An 18,354-nucleotide genomic window follows, 5' to 3' on the forward strand; every position below is an offset into this window, starting at 1 on the left:
CATCAAACAAAAAGTGGAATTGCTGCAAAAAATGGATAAAGACATGAAGAAGGTGACAGAGAGGTTAGTGAAAACAAAAAGATTTCGATTGACAAGTTAGTCGGTATTCTCACAGCAATTACGGGACTTGAACAGCGGAACTTTGTAACTGAACAAGAAATTATGTCTGTTTATAGAATTAAAGAGAAAGTATTATCAGATAAAACGAAGCAACTTAAACAACTTACATTGAAAGAAATGTTTAATAAAGTAAACAAATAAATATTAAGCCTTTTTGTTTTGTAAATTTTGATACCCTTTAGATCATAATTGTTCTTTATTTCATAAATTACAGTTTCATATTTTTAATTTTAGAATTTCTGCATGCCATCTTACGAGATTTAAACTGTCTATAATCCGGAAAAATCGATAATCTAGAATCGCCGAAGTCCCGACGAGTCCGGATTAACAACTTTTGACTGTAGTTATGTATATTATAAAGAAAGCTAAATTATATTTTCTTCTAAGGTATGGGTTATACACTAACAACGTATATTTTATAGTTTTAGGCTGTCCATTTTATGGGGTGTTGGTTGCATTTTGCGTTACTGTATTCTGCTACCTGTAAGGTAAGTAAATAGTTATATATTTAATTACCAAGAGCCAAAAATTAATCTATTCTTATGCCGCAATGCCTAGAGCAGTAGTTGCCAAAGTGTGAGTCAGGAGATAATTTTTCTTAGGCAGTGAAAAGTTTTGAAATATTGTCCTTATTGCGTAATTATATATATTGTGCCTATAAAACAGGGTTGCCACACTACCGGAAAAAACGTAAAAAGTCAGGGAATTTTGAAATTGACCAAAAAATTCAGGAAAAAGTCAGAGAATTTAAATATTTTAGTTAAAATCTGGAAACGTCAGGGAATTTCATACCGATATTCCCCCCAAAAAAGCGAGTTTTGCGCCGACGTTGGAACCGATCACTTTCTAGGCGAATTATGTATCACGTGAGCATCATTCGGTCAGCTGGCATAGAGCCAATTTTCACTGCTCCAATCAGATCATCTTGAGAGAAAGGCAAACAAGTTTCCAGCAACTTTTGGTTTCCAGTAACCTCGAGTATCGAGAGACTCCCATGCACATATGCAGTGCATGTTGAACTAAGGAAAATACGTATTCTCGTATAAAATAAAATCAGTTTAATCCTAGTATAGGGCAACATGGAGGTTAGAATAGCCTCCATGAACCGTACACACGGGATTTGGGGATATTATGATGAGCAGTAAATGAGCCATCAAGGTTGTAGCACATACTAGGATTTTACCGCAAAATCTTTTTAACCCTCCCTTTTTTCTAATAAATGCCTTATTTGTCATTTTGCAGTAAAATAAAAAAATAGTAAATAGTCACCTAGGCTAACCATTTAATGTAAATATATTCGCCAAAATATCGTTGATTATTCCAATTCAATTTTTAAATAATTAGCTTTATTTTAATCTTATTTATGCCATTTAAGGTTGCTTCTTCTCTCTAAATTTATTTATTATTTATTAGTAAATAAAACCTTCAAATTTCAGGAAAGTTTCTCTGCATAATCCTGCCATTAATTCTAGCAGTATGATGACATACCATCACGAAATTTAATGCATATATGTTTTGCTTATGCATGCTACTAAATAAATATAAAATACCGGAATTTATTTAAAAATATCATTAAATAGATTTTTCTTTCGTTTAGCTAAAAAATGTCTGCAAAAAAAGACATTTTTTAATCCAGATTGGGCAGATTCCAATCTGAATCTTCAGTGGAGAAAACAACTCCTATTATAGTTATAATAGTAATGCTTTGGGGATTATGTATTATAAGTCATATGTGATATATATATATGTTATATGTAATTGTCAAATTTTTGTGTTTTCAAGTGGTACCATAATTAATTTACCTCTTAGCACAGCCAATGTGCATTATGCAGATAGACTGGAATTTTCTTAAAACACACCTGGAGAACCTGGAAAAGTCAGGGAATTTCATTTTCCTATTTGAGTGGCAACCCTGATAAAAAATCCTTATTTGGCCTTTATTTTTAGAATTATTGGTTATAGATGTATGCATCCAATGACTAGAAGTGTTTAAAATGATGCAAACATTCATGTTTTGGTATTTTGAATTCATCAATTTCATAAAAATTTATGAAACCTAATTTCAAGATATTTGATTTCACAATTTGGACCTTTTACCATCTTTTTCGGTTTTCTCTGGAGATTTGCTTAAAAAAAATTTAAATAATTTGTGTATAGCTCTTGAACATTACCTCAAACTATAAAATAAATACCTTAGTTATTTTTTGTCATATGAGAATCAGTCTTTTTGTGTTTTATTTTTTTTGGAATGAGTGTAAATTTTAATTAAACATAGATATAAGGAAACCACATAAAAAGTTGAATTGTTACAAATCTGATTCCTTAAATTAATAATGCCATAATGTGAATATTTTCCTTCTTTAAAGCATTTTTACAACTGGGAGTATATGTATGCAACCACTGGTTGCCAAAATGAGTGCCATGAGTGTTTTTGTGAATATGGTCTGCATCTAACTATAATTACATATTAATTTAAAATTATCACTTATTAATAGTTATATATATATGCTTATTATTATTTCAGTATTATATTATTTTCTTTTAGTAATTTCTTTCCCCCCCTCTTTTTAATGTGCAACCATATGCATATGAGTTGTGATAAATTGTGATTGCGTACAGTTTATAAGGCTAAAATTTGGGAAATGCTGCTCTAAATGTTTTAATAACATTTTATTTGTTATGTATAAAAGATATGTAATTGTGCACCGTATGTCTTTTGCTGATCAGTATAAACATTCAATATATTTTTTAAAGTTTATTAATTGTTATAATGTTAATTTTTATTGAAAAATATTAAAATTTTACCCCTAAATTTCATTTTAAGCTAGTAAAACGCAAAGAGAAATTAGTTACCACAATGGAAATTTAACTCTGTTGAGAAATGAAGTATATATGAGTATTAGCATAGTACTAGATCCTAAAGAGCATGCTGGATAATTTTAAATATAATGAAAAAATAGCAAGTAATGAAAATTAACTTATGCATATCAAATTAATTTTTAGAGAGATTTAAGTAGTGTTAAGTGTTTATGAATTAGCAGTTAGTTGTAAAATATATGTGTGCAGTTTTTACTGAAAAATACTAATTTATTTTTTTTATGTGTACTTTACAATGATAAGGCTTCTTTCTTGTGTATGTTAAGATTATTCATGTACAAGTGTAAACATCTGGAACTGCATACTCAAAATTTCAGTCATCCATGAAAGCATACCAGTTTGGGTAAAAATGAGCTTAAAAGCTAAAACGAAAGACTTTGTGAGCAGATGCATCTGTTTGAAGTATGCCCCAGTTTCTTCTTAGTTTTAATAAAGATTTATAATATTCATATTTATGAAATAGCTGTGAATAAATGTGAAATTTATAAATAATACCGTTATTAAATTTGAATGATAATGGGTGAAAAGTAGTTTTTAAAGGTAATTTCCTTAATTCACTTTCAAGCCAACCTTATGAGAAAATTTCTCTAAAATATCCTTTTTTTAAAGTCATTCCAAAAGATGAGCTCATTGATATATACACGATAAAAAGGCAAAACTTTATGACCATATCCACATTTTTCAATGAACTTGCTTGGATGATGTGGAGGGTACATTGATTAAGTGGGAATAGTATATAACTGCTACTGAAGAAGGTAAAGAATCATTCTTGTTCTTACTTTTGCGAGTGATGGGAAAGGCTGCTGATCTTAATAAATTTGATAGAGGGCAGATTGTCATGGCCTGAAGACTTGGAGTGTGTATCTCCAAAACTGCATGGCTGGTAGGTTGTTTGCAATCTGTGGCTGTTAGTATTTATAGATAAATGATAGTGGAACCAGCAATAGATGCCAAGGTGTTGGATGTCCATATGTCATCAAAGAATAATTACGTCGAAGACTGTCTTGCTTGGTACAGCAAAACTGGCAGCAGACAGTGGCTGAGCTGACAGCCCAGTATAATGCAGGTTCAAGTGCAAGTGTTTTGGAACACACAAGTTCAGTGTTCAGTTGGGCTTATTCACTGTTCAGTGGGGATATGGGTCTATGCAGCAGACGTCCCACTTGTGTGTCTGTTGACCAAGCTACATTATCTACGCCTACAGTGGACTTGGGAACATCGAGACTGGCCCGTGGATAAGAGGAAGACAGTTGCCTGGTCGGAGGAATCACAATTTCTTATTCATTACGTCACTGATCGGGTCAGGTTCCAGGTGAATGGTTGCTTCCCCATGTACAGCAGGTCATACACAGGCTAACGGTACTATGCTTTGGGTGCTCATGGGTGGCTCTGAGACTCTTTAGTTGTGGTAGAACTGACCATGAAAGCTGCAGACTTTCTGAACATAATTACAGTCGAGTCCGGACGCGGCATCAATGCTGTACGACGTGTTTTCGCGAGCTCGCTTTTCGCCTTATTATTTTAAGTTAGTTTTGATATAGTTTACACAAGAGTTATATCAATTTAAAGTTCTTCAAAAGCTGAGCAATTTGATATGCATCTGGAGCGATTCCGTTTATTAGTGGTGGATTAATTAAGTCTTTAAAGCAGAAGTCATTGTTCGTATCGCGACCTCGTGATATCTGCTGAGGGTTACCGTGACCCTGTGAAGTGCCGTTTTGTGGTGTTTACATCTATTAAGATTTCTCTGGCATCTACAGGCATCCAATTTCAATCCTAGTACCTTTGGAAAGTGGAAGATATGATCTCTTCATTGATACCAGTGCTGTGATTGTGAAGTGTTTGTGCGATTTATTACAGTGTTTTTATTGTGCGACATAAAAGTGCCATACTTCTGGATTAATCTGCCCTTATATCCGGTCTAATTGGGAATATCGACACCATTCCTAGACGATAAGGTAGGCTTTTAGATTACCTTTCTTTTAGTGTATCATTCGTCCTGCTAGCTTAATTAGTGACTGAGTGCCGTAAGATTTAATTGCAATTTTCCTGTGTGACCTTGTTCTTTCCCCGGTATCCTCACCCGGCTCATTTTTACGACACAGCGGCGGAGGGTCGGTCCAGCAGGACAGGTCGCCTTTTGAACTTGTCGGACACAACTCCTTGTCAAGCTTTTCTAGCGCATGCGCGCATAGTAGAGTGCAGTTGCTATAAGTCTTGCACGTGCTTTTGTTTACAATTTGAACTTAGCTGCACGGTACTTAGCCAGCCTCTAGTACACCCAAATTTTTAACCCTGTTCTAGTTTTTCACTGTGCATTTAACTTTTATTCTATTATATTTACTTCTTTTTATTACTTTATCATCATTATTATAATTTTTATACTTATTTAATTTCATCTTCCTGTAAATTTTTGTTTGTGCTTATTTACTGATAGCCATCTATTGTACTCTGTTTCCATACCTCGTTAAGTTCGTTTAGATTTTATTTCTGTATATGCAATTATTCTGTGTATTGTATGCATTATTCTGTGTATTGTATGCATTGTATGAGAAATAGGCTCTGTGGCTGGTTTCTTCACAGCATTCAGTTCCGTACATTTAGCATTTGTGACGGAAATTAATGAGTTTTCTGTAAATTCCATTCACTTCTCATTTACTTGTCACCTTGTACCCGTGCACGCTAACTGTTGGCAGCGCTTTCATTGCACGCACTTATATTTAACTGTATTGCCTTAGATTATGTAACTGTACGCTTTTTATTGTAATTCTGCATATTAACTGTCATTGTCTGCATTATATCATGGTACTAAAATCTACTCTATCTACTGACGAAGATATAACAACGTCGTCTAGCGCCTTAGACCCGACCTCTATCTTAAACTCAGACATAGCTCATGCTGAAAAGGTAGACCTCTTCTACCAGGAAATCAAGAGAGTAACAACTACCTACCGAGGTGGTAAATTTCTGCTCCGAACAGAACTCAGAGAACGTATTCTTACCTCACTAGAGGCTCTACAGAAGTTAGCCCTAGAAGGCCCCGAATACACAGCAAAACCAACAAAAGCCGACACAAGTACCAATACATCCACTCTCTTCTGCTGCGAATTAGCACATGCAAATAACCAGTATCAAACAGACCAGCAGAGGCATAACGTGTTCGCTGTAGCACCACTGCCTAATCCGATCAGAGGTCCATCCTACGTGGCTGCTGCAGCTAAGGCTAAAGATACTAGTCACATAACTACGCCCCGGCACACACTATTACTATATCCTAAGGAAGCCACCTGCTCCACCAGTCAAGACCTTAAGGCTAAACTCAGCCAGGAATTCCCACTCCCCAAGATAGGAGTAAAGGTATCCACAGTCAGAAACATACAAAAAGGAGGGCTAGCAGTTGACTGTCACACGAAAGAGGACCTTGACAAGCTAAAAAATACGCTAAACAGTGCAAAGGGACAAGAACTGGTAGAGACCAAGCTTCCCGCCACAAGACTTCCAAGAGTTGCTATCCACAGCGTCCCACATGAAGTCCAGGAACACGAAATAGAACGAGCTTTGGCATCAGAGCACAATGCTACCAAATCAACAGTCAAGATCCTCTACCGCCTCCGAGATAGAAGAAACACAGTTAAATGGGTTCTTGACTGCCAACCTACAGTCTACCAGCGAATCATGCAGGCTCCCAGACTCTACCTCGGCTGGCGGGCATACCGAATTGCAGACTTCTACAACACCAAGCGATGCTACAGATGCCAGGAACTCGGCCACACTCAAAAGGAGTGCTCCAACAAACATTATTGTGCATACTGCACAGAAGAACACGATATCCGTGAATGCCGAGCGCAGCAGCCCGCGTGTATCAACTGCGCAGACTATAACTATAGGACAAACAGGAGCATCCCCTGCGATCATCCAGCCTATGATGTCAACTGCCCCTCGTACGGAAGATACATCGCTAATATCAGACGCAGTACCAGATACGAGTGATTTGCCACAGCCGCCCACTCAAATAATGCAAACACCAGACATCCAACGAGAAGTTATCAAATGCATCCAGATTAATTTACAAAGAGCAAAAGCCGCCGCGTCACAATTGATCCAACATACAATCAACCATCAACCAGATATACTATTGATTCAAGAACCTTACTGCAGAGCAGGGGAAGTCGCCTGTTTGCCACTCTGTTGGAAAATATTTCAGCGCAAAGCACAACAGAATGAGCCACCACCAAGAGCAGAAATCGCCTGCTGCAACCCGCTCTGGTCCCCGCTGATAATTACACAGAAGCGAGACCATGTAGCAATCCTCCTCAGCTTCTCAAATTCACAGATCATCATTTCCTCCATCTACAGTCCCCCACCGGATGATATCCACCAGACCATCATGAGCATCGAAGAAGTAAAGACAAAGTGCCCCACAACATCACGTTATAGGTGGTGATTTTAATGCCCACAACATCATATGGGGTTACCCAGCTACCACTCCAAAAGGGCAAGTCTTGGAAGACTACATATTGGCCAGCAATCTGCAAATCATAAACACCCCCAACGCGCCACCCACATTTGACAACACGTACCACCACGGATGGCCAGATATTACAGTGACTACTAATGATATAGCCAATAACCTACAAGACTGGATGGTAGCAGATGAAGAGAGCTGCTCGGACCATCGCTACATACACTTCAATATTGCAAGCGACACAAGGATCAGCATCTTTAAAAGATACAAACTTCCGGGTAACAAATTGCGAATACTTAACAAAGCTTTCTCTCTAACATTACAGCAAGAAGAGCAGGAGCTAAGTCAATACAAGAGCCCCAATGATCTGAACACTTATACCGAGCGGCTGCTTGACACTCTACGGAGCATTTGCGATCAGCACCTGCCCACCAGAGCAGCAAAATGTTTGCAAGGAATTTCCTGGTGGACAAAGGAACTGCGACAGCAACGGCAAAAGTGCAGGGCTTTACAACGTCGCCTTCGCACCAACATTAACGAAACCACCAAGAATGCAATACTAGCAACCTTTAGGGAAGAAAGAGCGCATTATAAAAATAATATCCTTAAAGCCAAAATAACCAGCTGGCATAAGTTCTGCACAGAAAATAACAACCCATATGGAATTCTACACAAGCTTGCCACCAACAAGGTCTTTAAGCCGGATCAACTCTATGCCCAAATTGCCAACCAACCCATTACCACCAACATAGCAGAATCCACGGCAGCCACAACCTTAAACACAGTCTTCCCAGCAGACGATCCGGACGATGACACACCAGAGCAAAGGCACACAAGGGGAAACACCACTATCCCAGAGACTTCAGAAGACGAACCATTTGAAATGGAAGAAATCAAGCAAATCTTTCGACAGCTTCCAGTCAAAAAGGCACCAGGTCCTGACGGCCTGGATTATGCAATAATCAAGGTCGCCTTCAACGCTCGACCCACTTACTTTAAAGCTCTGTTTAACAAGCTTCTACATTGTCAAATCTTCCCTACTGCATTCAAACAAGGACAGGTCGTCCTGTTTTTAAAAAAGCACAAATCCCCGGAAGATCCAAGATCCTTTAGACCCATATGTCTGTTATCTGCATTGGGTAAGATCTACGAAAAACTGCTAGTCAACAGGCTGAAGCACCATCTATACCGACAAAACTTTCTTAGCCCACATCAATATGGATTCAGGACAGGCACATCTACCATCCATGCTCTGGAACACATTCGAAAACATATAAATGACAACAGAATCAACAATCTACATACTGCATTTATCTCTTTAGATCTTCAAAGTGCCTTTGATACTCTCTGGTGGCCTGCAATAAAGCAGGCCCTCAGGGAGGCAAAGTGTCCAAGGAACCTTTTTAATATCTTCACTGACTATCTCCACTCTAGAAGTCTAATTATAGTCAATAATAACGGTGTCGTCACTAAACAGCAGGAAAGAGGGTGCCCACAGGGGTCATGTGCCGGGCCTCTACTGTGGATAATCACGTTTAATTCCTTATTACAAATCAAATGGCCTACCCATACCAGAGTGATAGCATATGCAGATGATGCGGCATTGCTAGTCTCTGGCCGCACAAGAGAAGAACTCGAACGAAATGGTACGGAAACCTGTTCCATATTTTCAGATAAATGCAGTAGACTTAAATTGATCATTTCCGCACAGAAGTCAACGGCAGTAGTCATCCCACGACCGAGAACTAATCCAACGCGACGGCCGTGTATAAAATTGATGGGACGAAATCTAAAGATCTCAAAAACCATAAAGTATCTCGGACTTACATGGGATCAGGGTCTCACATGGCTGCCCCACCTTCAAGACATCAGAGTCAAGACAGCAAATATAGCTAAGAAAGCCAGACAATTCCAGGGAAGCAACTGGGGGCAAAACCCTCACATCCAGAAACTGCTATATCTAACGGTAGCGGAGAGAATTGTTCTTTACGCATCGGCTATATGGGCACAACCAATGAGCAGTCGCAAGATCAAACTCTTGACAACAATACAACGGCCATTTGCTCTAAACATAAGTAGGGCATATAGGACAACGGCATCAAGTGCAATAACGGTCCTTGCGGGACTAACACCCCTGCACATAAAGGCCAGCATAGAAGCTGCATATGAGCGCTTAATTAGGCTAAAACAAGATACCAACTTTGCTGGCACCGCCTTCCATGCAACACAGTATGAATTACCAGGGAGTGTGCAGTATGTGCACCCGGCACACAAAAGTAAAGGCATCCATGTCGTGACAGCACAACACCCAACGCCTCTCAGAGAAACTCCACATGTGAACTCACGATTCTACACCGATGGATCAAAGCATGACAATGGAGTGGGATGCGCCTTCGTTCACTTCAAAAATGACCGAGTGGAAAGCAAATGGAAAGGCCATCTCTCTACCCACAACAGCATTTTCCAGGCAGAAGCTGTGGCAATAGCAGCTGCAATTCAGTATGCTCAGGATATCAATCTAGCAGCAACCGAAATTCACACAGACAGCATGTCAGTGCTACAGGCAATCATGAATCACCACCATACCTCACCCACAATTATAGCAATCCAACAGCTCCTGCGTAACAATATGCAAACACACATCAAACTAATCTGGGTGAAAGGACATGATGGCATAGAGGGTAACGAGATGGCAGACCAGTTAGCAAATGAGGCGGCACTCAACAACGACGCGCAAGAGGTGACAACTCCAATCCCAACTTCGTATTTAAAGCGAAAGCTAAGAGAACTAAGCAAAGAACAGTGGCAACAGGAGTGGGATAACTGTGATACAGGAAGAAGGACACATGGATTCTACCCAATAGTAGACAACGAACGTCTCCAGGCCATTGCACCCTTGACATACTATATCACGGGGTACGGTCCATTTCCATCCTATTTTCAAAGACATGCAATTTCGATGACAGATATATGCGTCTGCGGGGCTACTGGCTCCCCCGACCACTACATATTTGAATGCAGCCTTACATCCAACTTACACCTACCACTCCCAGCCACAAATATAGAATCATATAAACGATTCATCATTAAGCACCCACCAGCGGTAAAAAAGATCTGCCAAATAATTAGGCAGGTCAACGACCTAGGGCAAGATATCTGCCAACCAAACTAGCGTCAATTAAGGCGTCTCATAAAGCAACCACAGTCAGCTTTCACTACCAAATCATCAACAGAATTCTGACAGTCTCTTATACTGACAATCAGCTGAATGCAACTCACAATATGTTTAAATTATGTGCTGCGCTTATAACATAACTGCATTGCAACATAACTGCAGACATAGCTGCTTACTGCGTACAGTACTCACTTACGGCGTATAGAGCAAACTACTGACTATGAACAGACTGTTACCTGCATTGTGTCTCTGTAGTAGTTACAACGACTGAAATATCTATAGAAGTATTTCCTGGAATAACCACAGTTATTACAACAACTGCAAGTTATATATCAGTGTATAAGGTACTGTGCGCAGAGTAATTGGAACGCCCTGACAAATCGTGTACAGAACTTATCAACAGTGTACAGAGCTCAACACTGACTAATCACAGGTTACTACTTGCATGTCCATGCTAGTCCATGCTTAACTGAACAGTGTAAAACAAATGTGTATCCGACTTTGCATTGTGTAACCATTCTGTAAGCATTGTGTATATAACAAGCATCATGTATCTATTACAATACTAATATGCACTGTGTATTCTACAACATAGTGTTTCTCCTACAGTCATTGCCAGTACTGTATTACACAAACGCGTTATACAAACTATCTGCAATAAATATGCACCTCATTCTGCACTGAATTTGTCAAATTCTGCACAGTATCTGCTGTATATAAAGCATATAATTACTATGCAACTATCTACATTGCGTGTGCATTACCTGCAATATCTTACAACCTGTTGTGTATCTGACTTTGCACTGTGCATTTGTTCTGTGAGCAATGTGTATATAAAAAGTACTGTGTACCTACTTTAATCCAATAAACACTGTGCATCTAATATAATATAAAATAAGCTCAGCGCATTCTATAACATAGTGTCTCCACTACAGTTATTGCCTGCACATCATATCTGTATTACTCAAACTATCTGTAATATATCTGCACTGTATCTGACATATGCATAATGTATAATTCATCTATATCTATCAATATTGTATCTGCATTACCTGTATAATCTCATAGCTTCGCATAGAAATATATAGCTTGGCAACATAGCATGCATGGTGCTGCGTACTATAATTGTGTGTATACAATAGTATAGATTTTTTTTTTTTAATGTGTAAGTATAATTGTGTTTATATAATTGTGCACAATTGTGTTATATACCGTAGTATAGTGTTTTATTCTGCGTTTTAATACGTTAGTATAATTGTGTTTGCATAATTGTACACCATAACTGTGTTGTATATAGTAGTATAGTGTCTTATTTCGTTTGTACAATTGTGTGCAGTATAAATTCTAATATCTAATGCTTTACAAGCAAAGTGTATCTGTTTTTACATTGTGTATCAATTCTGTAAGCATTATGTATATAAAAAGCGCTGCATATCTATTCAAATTAAATAAGTATAGTGTACCTGATATAACATATTGCATAATGTATTCTCCAGAGTAAAGTTTCATCTGTAATTACTATATCATCTAATAACAAAATTTAATATTCTACAGTGTGCCTGCATGCTTTATGTATGTTTATTTGCGCATTTTACATGTGATATGTGATCTAAATGTGTCTAAATGATCTAAATGTGTCTTTAGTGTAAGTGTATACTATATATTAGCTTAAATATGTTTCATTATAAGTATGTGTTTTACTTGTATAAGTGTGTGCAAACTAGTATCTAATTTCTATTTTTATATAATGTGCTTACATGTTTTATATGTGTTATATATGTGCTTTTATATGCGTTTTACAAGTGTTTTGTATGTATCTTTATATGTGCAATTGTATGTACTTGTATGTGTATGTATATGCTGTAATTAGTGTCTAAAAACCAAGATGTAACAAATCATCCGCCTATCGATCAAAACTAATGTATTCCTAAGACGCCTCTGTATGGCCATGTACAATTACGTAAAATTCTTCAATAAACTCCCAAGGTGGCCTCATGAGGCTCCTGGGAGTTGCTGCCACTAGATAGGGGAGGGCGCGGGACATATGCCTGTTTACCTCTGTTAAACATCAGGCGTCCCCGTCCTCCGTCACCTGTCACCACCTGAACATAATTACAGATTAGTTACACCCTTACATGGTGTGTGTTTTCCTAAACAGAAATGGGATCTTCCAGCAGGACAAGGTCTTATGTTACAAGGTTCGAGGAGTGTTTGAGTGTTTCCAGGAGCATAAGGATGGATTCTAATTAATGTCCTGGCCACCTAACTCGCTTGATATTAACCCAATAGAGCACATTTGGAATGTCATGGAGTGGCAGCTTAGAGCTCAAACACCACCATGTCTGAATATCTCTACTTTGCGTGACCACTGTTGAGACTTTTGGTACGACCTGTCTCCAGTCATTTACTATATACACACAGTGATTTGATAAACTTTTTTATAGTGGTCATTCAAAACACTTTTGTTGATGTCATACAAATTCTTAAGCAATATCATTCTATCAAAAAAAAAAAAATCTTTCCAAAGCCTTCATAGTGTAATAACGTGAAGGCTGAAACATATTTTAGTATCTATTATATCATAGTTTCAACTTGATTTGGTTATTTGAATATGAAAAGTTCATGTGGGTTATCTGGCTAATGGAAGGGGTGCTTTCATGGATGAATTTCTGAGGAAGATTGGTTTGTATTCATGTTACACATGATAAGCAGCACATAAACTGACTATGCTGCAGAATCACAAGTATTTAGCAATCTTAACCACTTGGTCACTGGTTGATGCTTCATAATTACAGACTGAAGACAAAGCCTGAAAGAGGGATATTGAGGCTGGATCTCAATATTCTTCTATACATTGAGGATAGGATGATGTTAGCATTCAATTAATTTTTTTTCATAGTATTGCAGTAGTTTATGTGATTATCATAGTGCAAAATACAGTGATTTGTGTTTCATAGTAATTAATTATAGTAGCGACATTAAAATGAAATAGCTAAATGCTGTGTAATCCTCAAAATTTACCAAGTCATTTCTGGAACTTAGTTCTCTGCAGATTTTATCTTTAGAGTCGACAGTTTTAAATCATTCCATCAGTGCTTTTAACTCTTAGAAGATTTCCTTATGTTAAATTTCATATGACATTTATCACCCTTTGAAGTCTTTGAAGTAATTTCGAAGTGAAGCAAGTCTCTGTTTAGATAAAGCTGAGATGAACAGCTGGCCACCTACAAGCCACATGGCCTGTAAAGTTCTTCTTTAATGAAGTGTATTATAATTAATTGCAGACTTCCTAGTGCATATGTTTTCTTACATTTTACCACCTTACCATATTAGGGTTGTTTTCAGGACTTAATGAAAATATTAGTGCTATTTGAGAAACTTTGATGAAATTCTTGTTTCTCATGAGCATCCAAAAAGCACCTTTATACACATGTACTACACATTTATGTGATGTATGGGTACCACATTAGCTTTTACACATTTCAAACTTTAAAGACACAAAGTGCTTTTCAGAAAGTGCCTTTAGAATGGCATTTTAATTTCTTATATATGTAGTCTTACATTTGTTCATGGTGATATTTTGAGTATAACTCTGTGTTAAAAAAATCTGTCCACTTTAAAAAATCATCTGATAATCTTGAAGCTTAAATAAACAACCCCTCACAGTCAGGTATGCAAATGGTAGAAAAAGTACAGCTTATGAATGCGCAAAGCAAATCTGAAGCTCGTAGCAAAGATATGCTCCACATATGAGGTACATAGCTTGGCATTTATATCAGCAAATGAGAATGCACCAAAGATGTAAAACAAGCTAGTGCGATCATTAAAGCAAATCTACCTGATTTTGAATCACTGCCTTCAAGGATGTAGGCTGGTTGTAATAATGAATCGCCATGCATGAGGGGGGACATAATATAGTGAGATGTGTTACTACTGGTTCTAATAGGATGCTCATATAAATGATATCATATTTACAAGCTACTCTCAACTATGCATTGAAAGAAACATTTTCCAGAATTTTGGTATGGAAATATCTGACTGATTGACTTACGAAGAAACCAGGTTTTTGGAGGAATCATGCGAGGGACAAAACATCAATTGAGACATTTTCAGGTCATTTTCAAAGTCACACATAGCTCGGTGAGACACATGTTGTACTGAATTATGTTTAATTAGATACCCTCTAATGGTAGGAGAGGGAAAAGCTCATTTCTTGCAAAAATTTTCTTTTCCCTCATACATCACGAGATGTGATAACCCCATAATTGATGCAAGGGCAGTTGCAAGCTTAGGCTGACAACTTGTTAAACCATAAGTAAACTGAAAGTGTTATTGTCTGCCTTTTAGAATCATATAAGCCCGCTTTCTGTGCATTTGATGTCATGAAGCATTATTGAAAAACAGCCATAAGAAATTGGACTTTCTCATAGCTCATTATGCCACTGACTCTTGGTCATTAACACACACTTAATGCTTGGTGTCATGGCCGTTTAATGCTTGGTGTCATGGCTGTGAAGCTTGGAATCTGCAGAACTGGAGTCAAATCATATTCAACCATGATTCAGAGTTCTTGCTTAGCTTGTATGGATTGAGAATTTGCATGTAGAGAAAACCTGGTCAGTGCTGCTTACTCCATTATGGAGGGGCTTATGCCCTTCACGTCTGGTGTTACCTTTTGGAGAACCATTATTTATGATGCTTAGTCACCCTCAGTAATTCCTTACTGTAATTTAATAGACCAACAGTATACAGATATCATCTGGCATGAATACCAGGAAGGCCAGTGACCTGCCCACAGCAAAAAGCCATGGCGGAGGAAATGAAGCTAATGGACTTCTTAGCAGCTATAAAAGCCAGGCTAGAAGAGTTGAAAGCTGGATATGAAGAGATAAAAGCTGGATATGAAGAGATGAAGGCTGAAATCAAAGCCAGATATGATGAGATATGTAGCTGGATATGTAGATACGAGTGCTAAGATGAAGGCTGGACTGGAAGATATGAAAGCCAGACAAGAAGAGATGAAAGCTGGACGAGAAGAAATAAAATTTGGCCAAGAAAGACTGCAAAAGCAAGTCCAACAGATGAAACTGGAGCCATAAAAGAATATGTGGAAATGACAGAAGTGGCATCTGGGTTGAGAGCCATTTTTCAACAAGATAATGTCTGTTTTACACTGTGCAAATGTCATCAGGGAATATTTGTGCAGTGTCATAGCCCTCCCTTGGCCTTTCAGATTTTTTTACTTCTGAATACATATGGGCTATGTTAGATGCCATTTGCAATCATCTTGACATATGTGAACTTGCTATGCAGTTATAAAATATTTGACAGCAGTTCCACTGAACGATAACTGATGTTGAATAGTCTTATGAATTGCCACCAGAGATTACTATGCATCTTTCTAATGTATAATAGTTTTGTATTTAATGTTTGCTCAATTAAAAAATTAATTGCTTTCCAGTATTTTTTCATCTTTGTCTCCTCATTATTCTTGTGAAGGTTTCAACATGAGTGAAAATGTTTTTTAGATGTATGGAGTTTTTTTGACACGGAGTACAATTTGAAAAATACAGGGTGTTTAAAAAAATTGTGTGATGAAATGTGTCTTAAATGTTTTGTCATAGATGCATGGTTCCAGTTTTAGAAATGAATCAAATAAGGTAGATTTTCAAGGTATGACAGATTTAGTGACGATTCCATTTAATAAAAATATATGAAATATAAATTTTTATGCAGCCTTTTTCTTAAAGGGAAGAAAAATTACAGCTAATACATTGTTCATTATCCTGCCAAATATCTTTCAGAAAAACAAAGTTGTCCATAATATGCAAAGTTATTCCTAGGGGGAGGGAGTCTAAAAATTGTGACTTATTGAAAAGGATAAGAATTATAGGTACTTTTCCATTTCGCCGGCGCAAATCTCGCCAAGCAGACTTTATTGGCGACAACATACAGTATGCACATAAAAAATATTAAAAAAGAATGTTAGTTCTAAGAATTCTTTTTTTTTGAAGGCATAAACATTTTAATATCGCTTACAATTTTATAAAAAGCCAATAAATGAAGGCAATAAATTTGCAAAAAGACATTAAATTAAGAATTTATTATGGTTCAACATCCTGATTCGCCGGTTCATATCACGTGACCCCAAGCGATCTCATCTCACGTAAACTACTCTACAAAAATCTAATGCTCTCAGTAATTATCTACATTAATTTGAACTTAAATCTTAATTTGGAACACAAGTTTAAATGCAAGAAATAATTCAGTTCGTACGAATAACTTACTCAGAAATTATGTAAAAATGCAGTACTTTACTTCGCTAATGCATTCTCATTAGAGTCGAGGAATTTAACCTTTGACTTTACCTTTTCTATATTTTCGGCTTCGGGCAAGCGCTGTGATTGCATCCTAACTGACTTAATTACCGAAAATGGCCTTAGACATAAAACTGAACTATCTGATAAAAATTCTATGTAATTATATGCCAGTAATGAAAGAAACAATCAATCTGATAAGAAAAAGCTGCGACTTGTTTTGAAAATGAGCCGTAAAAGGTTACCAGCGAGAATATTCCGTTTGGCATCAGTTGTACCATTATTGGCGACGTTATCGCTTGCACCGGCAAAACGGAAAAGTACCGAATTATATTTGCCATATGAAAATAAAGGCAAAATTATAAATTTAAAATTTCCACAAAGTCATTTGAAACTAATACTTCTAAATTAATATTTTTGAAGTTTGCATTTAGTAGCTTTAACATGCCAGTCTTCAGTATTATTTGTAAATGATCCTGAAAAGTTGAATTACTATAATCTAATATTTTAATTGCCGGATAGTGTAATCTTTTTTTTTTTTTTTTGACTACATTGTAAAAATCAAATTTTCACATTCTTTTACTAATATGCATCAAATGACAAAAACTGTCTACTTCTGGAGGCTTTTTTTTTGTTTTTGTTTGTTTTTGTTTTTTGACTTGCTTAAACTGGAGCCAATAGATCTCTGACATATCATTTAAGAGATATTTAATCATGTAATGTTTTTGTAACACCCTGTATGTGACAGTAGTTGTGATATAAACATGTTTATTACTTCAGGATATTTTCCCAAATATTGGCAAAACAAAGCATTGTGCAGGCTGTGGCATCAGTACACATCTTAATTTGGCCCTCACATATATGGAAGTTGTTCACCTCTACATTGTGTACATGTGAAGGTAGGCTGTATGCTTTTATTTTGTTTATTTTCCTGTGGTGAGGGTATTAATAGGAACTCTGCATTTAGAAAAAATTAAGATTAGGGATTTTATTGCTATGCTGTATTTTATCTTTATTATCAGTTGCTCTAGTGGTTTTCTTTGTTATATTATTTCCAAATTTCAAGTTTCATTGCAATCTAAGTGCTTAAATAGGCTTTTCAAATTTCAGTAATTTTGCTTCAGTATTTATAAGTATATTAAGAAACTGTCATCCAAATATAAGAAACTGTTTTTTAGCAATAAGTGCTCATTCGTCCTTTGTTGGAGTTATGGCAATGGTTTAAGTACTTTGTAGTTTTTAAAATAGATTATTTATTAAATGCAAGACTGTTGAAGAGGAGTACTTTTTCTGGAATTTTAAGCTTCTGTTTATCTTTGTATGCGATACTTAGAAATTGAGGGAAGTAAGACTATGAAAATTTATTTAACCATCAAAATAACAAGTATGGAGGATGCCAA

At 36.8% G+C, this 18,354-nt stretch overlaps 1 protein-coding gene across 2 annotated transcripts in view; it reads left to right on the top strand.

Annotated features, from left to right (window-relative positions):
- LOC118199665 (glycerol-3-phosphate acyltransferase 3-like) overlaps positions 1-18,354 on the top strand; it is a 138,782-nt gene that overhangs the window by 59,032 nt on the left and 61,396 nt on the right. For both annotated transcript variants that reach the window (XM_085809728.1, XM_035371564.2), the window contains exon 6: positions 543-608. In XM_085809728.1, the coding sequence (XP_085665854.1) occupies positions 543-608 (66 nt within the window). The remainder of the gene's footprint in view (positions 1-542; positions 609-18,354) is intronic.

The sequence above is a fragment of the Stegodyphus dumicola genome, chromosome X2 (assembly GCF_044657685.1).
Source record: "Stegodyphus dumicola isolate Sdum_Otavi_A_Nest chromosome X2, ASM4465768v1".
Taxonomy (NCBI): domain Eukaryota; kingdom Metazoa; phylum Arthropoda; class Arachnida; order Araneae; family Eresidae; genus Stegodyphus; species Stegodyphus dumicola.